Source organism: Clupea harengus, unplaced genomic scaffold (genome assembly GCF_900700415.2).
Source record: "Clupea harengus unplaced genomic scaffold, Ch_v2.0.2, whole genome shotgun sequence".
Lineage (NCBI taxonomy): Eukaryota > Metazoa > Chordata > Actinopteri > Clupeiformes > Clupeidae > Clupea > Clupea harengus.
Window position 1 is genome coordinate 7,501 of NW_024879908.1, and position 6,091 is coordinate 13,591.

The following is a 6,091-nucleotide window of genomic DNA, read 5'->3' on the forward strand; positions in this document are numbered from 1 at the left end:
AGGGGAGGGGGTGAAGGAGGGGGGCGTCATTAATTCGGCAAAGCGAGGCAGGCCCGAGGTGCCTCGGAACGCGCAGCTACTCGTCACACAAATGACTCAAAGGTTGGGGCGGAGGCGGGGCCTCTGTTGGTGTAGAAATACTGTCCATTGTTCCGTCCTGACGAATCAGAAAAACTGATTTCTAGTATTGTTCACCAATCATATCACTCTGCCCGTGTTACGACTCCGCCCTCTCTCTATATTAAATGGTTTCGCCGCCGCGTGAGTTCGCCACTGGCGCTGCAAGCCTTTTTTCTTTCCCTTCTCGCCTTTTAAGTGGATCTATTCTGTTCTGGAGATTTTTTTTCGTGAGACCACATTACAGTTGAAACGTTAAAACAGAAATGGCAGACACTGAAGTTGACACCAAGTCGGAGATCTCCGCAAAGGTAGGCTATGTGATGGAGACCCATTTAAATAGATTACTGAAAATATTTCACGTCAAACTGGCGAGTTTCATATTCCGGGAATAAACATTTTGGCTGTGGAAATAGTACTCATGCTCTGGAGTCATAAACAGACAAGCTTATCAGTAAGAATGTATTTACTTTTCCTAAACGAACTGGATTGACGCTCTCCTGGGGGACTGTGGATGTATTACTTGGAAAATGAAATCATTCCGAAGTTATTCTCGACCCAGCAACATTCGCATCTGAAGTCTTTATTGTCCGGAATGGAACAGTCTGCGCGGGGTCTTTGTTTATACAAGCATGTCGGTTCCTCTTTGAGCAGCAATTTGTAGCAGTAGACTAAACAGCATAACACCATCCAGTCACCATCTAGTTTAGAGGGATGCAGAAGAATTACTTGTGTATTTCCGTCATAATTCATTAAGCCCATCGCGTTCGATGAGCGCAGCGGTCTGTCACTCTCTCCACTTGCCGCGCTGTAGTCCACAAGTACAAGTTAATCGACTAAATTCTCGGCTTCTAAAACAATATTTTTTTCTTACGGACAGCATGGGGTTGTTTGAAAATAAAATAGTTTCTAGACACATGCTGTGTGTCATCTGAACTGTAGGTTAGTCTGTGTGCGAGGTGGCTGCTGCTGAAGTGGGCAGGCATTGCAGCCGACATTCATGCTTCACGTCTCGAGCCCTCGCAGTTTCCTATGGCTTCCCGGTTCTCCTCAGACGAAGGCGAAAGGCAACTTCTTGCTAAATTGCCTGAGCTGTTTGCATTGTGAACTTCGATCGCGTCCGTAAATGATACGCAACACAGACTGAGGTCCCGCTATCTGCTGTCTCTAGCGCGCACCGGACTTGTCGGCAGTTCTGCAGAGTGGGAGGCGGCAGTAGGCTACTCGTACCGGAGACACGAAGCATCCCGGGGCTCTGGATTTAAAAAACTACGCGTGGGTTCCCGCGGTCATAGTCAGCGATTACTGGAGCATTTGCCCTCAGATACTAGATTTTCGGTTTATGTTGGCTGGATTTAACAGACTGAGAAAAAGCGTTATATTCTCGCGACTGAAGTTAGGTCGCGGGGAGCTCCAAGTGACCGGTGCTGTAGGCTGTGAGCGCGAGCGGAAAGTTGGATGTTGCGCTGAACCGTTTTCTGGCGTAGCCTACACAACTGTCCCGATTTAAACTCTGCCCCCATTCCACTCGTATGAGAAAGCGCCGCTCTCACCAAGAACAGCGTTTAGATCCGTCTGAGGACGCCCGCTTTCTATTCATCCTGTTTCATCTCGAAGCTCAGTTGAACACCTGGTTTGTCTCTTCTGTCGGTCGTCTGCGCGTGAATCTCCTCTAGCCCTCCTTCATAGCCCATACGATACTGCTGACTACTAAAAGACAGTTTTAAGCAATGACTGGTCACATCTAATGATGTATCGTTGCCTAATGAATAAACTGAGTGTAATTTCACTTAAGCGATCCGCTAACACTCTTTGTTGCCAGACATTACCCACGGAACAGTGGTCTCCGGAGCGCTAGTGATGGTGTAAGGAGGCGTTGGCGTGAGGTAGCCGGTAACCGGCTTAAAAGCTAAGGATACCGAAACTAATTAATCTAAGCGATTTGCCACTTCGGAAGCCATCCGAATTAAATTTTGGCTAAGAAATATTAGGATTTATTTAATTTTCGTATTAAATTATCTCTGCTTTATAAATAAAAAAATTAAACAATAATCTAAAGTTAATTTAGCTCTTGTGAGACACAGACTACAAGTCTACATAAAGTAGTCACAAAACCAACTTTACTGGTTACTGCTAACAGATTTTAATGCTGGTAAATGTATCCAATGTATTGCCCTCAAGTCGCTATTGTCTCTCCTTGCTCGAGTTAATTTAGTCAGCCACATTCTGACTGCGCGTTTGTACGCTCGTATTGGCTGCTTTAGAATAAACTGTTGATGTTGTCTGGAAGTTGTAGTTTTTCCACGGGTGTGTCTGCCCTGGAAACGGCGATGTTCTTTATTTACTGAACTCCATTGCTCATTCCACTCAACGCCATTGGCGTATCAGATTACAACACTTCAGTAAATCATTTAAAAGAGGGCGGGGGATGGGAAAGACCAACAGCCAATTGTGTTCAGAGGATCAAAGTGTGGCATTTCAAATGTTAAAACGCACGCATGCTGTTCAAAGTTTATGATGTGACAAGACATGGGTGGGTGTTATTAATAACCTTTGATCCACCACCCACTTTAATCCCACATACTGTCACGTGACTGACATGAGATTTGTCTTCTCTTGTCTCAGGACCTGAAGGAGAAGAAGCAGGTTGAAGAGGCTGAGAATGGGAAGGAGGCCCCTGCCAATGGAAAAGCTGTAAGTGATGAATGCCCTCAGTTTAAAATGGACATTTTAAGAGGAGAAAATAAATATCTAAATATGTAAAGTTTATTTAGCTCTCACTTGAAAATGTCTATTTCTTATTTTTTTAGGTGGATGAGGAGAATGGTGACCCTGAAAATGAAGTAGACGAGGAAGACGATGATGTGGGTGAGGAAGATGACGAGGAAGATGACGGAGAGGGTAGGTTGGACAAGAGAGGAGCTAACCCTTGATGATTTTGAGTCGAAATGATTAATTTGCATAAAACCAATAGGACACAGGGACAGCTCTTTAGCTAGAGCTCCCTCTGCCTGCCACATAAGGACACTGCACCTGTTTGACCTTCATTTCCCTCTGCTAGGTGATGATGATGAGGATGATGATGAAGCAGAGGGTGGAACAGGGAAGCGGGCAGCTGAAGATGATGATGATGATGATGAGGTAATGGATTGTCATAGTTACTCTTTGATCTGAAAGTTTACGTGTATTAATTTCCATTTCTCATTTAGAGACATACTCTAACTGTGTGTGTGTGTGTGTGTGTGTGTGTGTGTGGTCTGCAGGAGGATGTGGGAACTAAGAAACAGAAGACTGATGCTTAGGAGTGGTCCTGCTGCACCGCCCCCACCCCAGCGAGGGGGGGCCCAACACATGGTCATCATCTGTTAGAGTTCACCGTCCACGCCTACTCACCCACCGCAGATTTTTTAGATACAACCAAGACTTCAAAGCTCTACCTTCTGACAAAATACTTTAAAAGGAGAATTTGTTTGTATTTTTATTTACATTTTATATTTTTGTACATATTGTTAGAAGGTCAGCCATTTTTGACCGTGATCTCGGGTGACCAAACGGTGCTTTGAAGTTGAGGCTTCTCTATGAAATAGACTTTACTTGTGGTTTGACCATGTCATCTTATCTCTACGGAAACCTGTACAAAATCAAAGCATTCCAGTAACTTTGTGTATGTATTTTAGTTGTACCATAAGTAGTTGGTTTGTATGAGATGGCCAGGCCAAAGAAAAGAGGTTTCTTTTCTTTATTGTCTGTTAAATTGCTGTCTATTGTGGCCTGTTCGACGTGTGCGTGAAGTTTGTTGTACGACAATAAACCGAAATTTTATTTTGTGAGTTCTTAATTTTTCCCCGAGTTTGTTTGTCCTTGTAAACACATTGTATGGTTAGGGTTGGTGTAATGACAACCTCGACCACTGAGTCATTGTAGCTGTAGAGGCCAAGTGATGACAGAGTACCCTTCTCAGATGTACTTTTGACAGTTTATGAGCCTGTTAGAAAGAAGTGTACACCAATGTAAATTACTCATTGCCTTAAGACTTCAAGATTGGTCAATTTGATTGCATTTAATAAATGTACCTAAGTGAAAGATCTGGTAAATGATATCACATTTAATATATTGAACTGAGCGAAAGATCTGGTAAATTATATAACCTTTAATATATTGACCCGAGTGAAACATCTGGTAAATTCTATCACCTTTAATATATTTACCCGATTGAAAGATCTGGTAAAGGGTATCACCTTTAGTACATTGACCTGAGTGAATTTATTTCTGTCAGCACACACCCATTTGTGTCCCCTGAGCTGCTGCCTCACCCCCATCACACACACGGTTTCTGTCCTCTCCGTCATTTCTAAGGTGTGACCCATTGGGAGTCCTCAGCTCCGTCTAACCGGAGGAATCAGCTAATGAGTGTGACTCACTCTGACCCACAGGAGAAGGAGGCGTTGGTGTCAGAGGAGGAAGAGGCGTTGGTGCCAGAGGAGAAGGAGGCGTTGGTGTCAGAGGAAGAAGAGGCGTTAGTGTCACAGGAGGAGGAGGCGTTGGTGTCAGAGGAGGAGGAGGCGTTAGTGTCAGAGGAGGAGGCATTGGAGAGGTCCATCTGGACTTGCTAACAGAGGGGATCACCTGGGCCACACCTGTCTCCACTACAAGCTCTTCTGCATTCAGTATACACTCCTTCACCCATCTTTAATTACAGCCACTCATCTCTCCTTGACCTTTTCAGTTACCCACACACTCCCTAACCCAACGTCAGTTACACACACACTCCCTAACCCAACGTCAGTTACACACACACTCCCTAACCCAGCATAAGTTACACACACACTCCCTAACTCAGCGTCAGTTACACACACACTCCCTAACCCAGCGTCAGTTACCCACACACTCACATACACTAACACACTCCTTAGAATGGTCCTCGGTACACAGTGAGCTGACTGTATAACCTCACAACAACTGCACATTGTAACTTAATTTAATTCATTAGTGAGTTAAATATCAATGTGTATTTGTATTTTCTACACCAGTCTTTGAAGTAGTCTGCTTCCTGGAATCCAACACACGCACGAACTAACCACAGGCAACCACAAAACACACTTGTACACTCACACACTACACACACACCACCCCTTCCAAAGTGCCTGGAGCAACCGGCTCAGCCCGACCTGAGGTCACGCCCTCACTTACTCATTCACACATACATTTAACTGTTATCTCTGCTAATGCCACTGTGTTGTGTGTGTGTGTGTGGTGTGGTATGTGTGTGTGTGTGTGTGTGTGTGTGTGTGCAAGCAAATGACAGAGCTTGAGTAGAAGTAACTGGTAAAGCATGTTTAAGCCCTGTATGTGAGAGTGTTGTGTGTGTGTGTAAGCAAATCAGAGAAGTGAAAGTGATTGTTTAAGTGTCCATGAAGGTTTGTATGTACAAAGCTTCCATGTGTGTGTGTCTATTGTGTGGTCTTGTTTGAGTCTCCTTCTCTGTATCTCTCTCTCCACACACACAGACACACACACACACATTATATATTATAATATATAGGCTGCTGCAACATATACATATATTACTACCAACATGCGTGTGTGTGTGTGTAAGCAGATTAGAGAAGTGAAAGTGATTGTTAAAGTGTCCGTGAAGGTTGTATGTACAAGTGTGTGTTTGTGTCTATGTTGGTGCTTGTTTGAGTCTCTCTCTGTATCTCTCTCCCTCTCTCTCTCTCTCGCTTTCTCTCTCTCTCTCGCTCTTCTCTCTCTACTATATATATATATATAACATCACACATACTATTAACAACATGTGGGGGTATCCCTTGGCTTTGGAGCAGAGGGTCAGTGTTTCAGTGGGTCAGTCCCTCTTTGCAAAACCAATTTCAGCACAGCCGCAGGGTGTGTGTGTGTGTGGTGTGTCAGTCAGTATGTGTATAGGTGTGTCTGAGATAAGAATATGGTGATTGTCCTCAGATGCCTTTGTGTT

General features: G+C 44.2%; 1 protein-coding gene across 1 annotated transcript; it reads left to right on the forward strand.

Annotated features, from left to right (window-relative positions):
- The first annotated feature begins 240 nt into the window (after positions 1-240).
- On the forward strand, positions 241-3,955 carry LOC105912935 (prothymosin alpha a). Its single transcript, XM_012841940.3, has 5 exons — positions 241-428; positions 2,743-2,811; positions 2,928-3,018; positions 3,179-3,258; positions 3,381-3,955. The coding sequence occupies exons 1-5, from the start codon at positions 384-386 to the stop codon at positions 3,417-3,419; spliced, it is 324 nt and encodes a 107-aa protein (XP_012697394.1). The 5' UTR covers positions 241-383; the 3' UTR covers positions 3,420-3,955.
- The last annotated feature ends 2,136 nt before the right edge of the window (positions 3,956-6,091 follow it).

Excerpts from the sequence above, each read along its gene's own strand:
- LOC105912935 (XM_012841940.3), top strand. The coding sequence starts at position 384 with ATGGCAGACACTGAAGTTGACACCAAGTCGGAGATCTCCGCAAAG. Across the intron at positions 429-2,742 it reads AGTCGGAGATCTCCGCAAAG|GACCTGAAGGAGAAGAAGCA; the intron begins GTAGGCTATGTG and ends CTCTTGTCTCAG. Across the intron at positions 2,812-2,927 it reads CCCCTGCCAATGGAAAAGCT|GTGGATGAGGAGAATGGTGA; the intron begins GTAAGTGATGAA and ends TTATTTTTTTAG.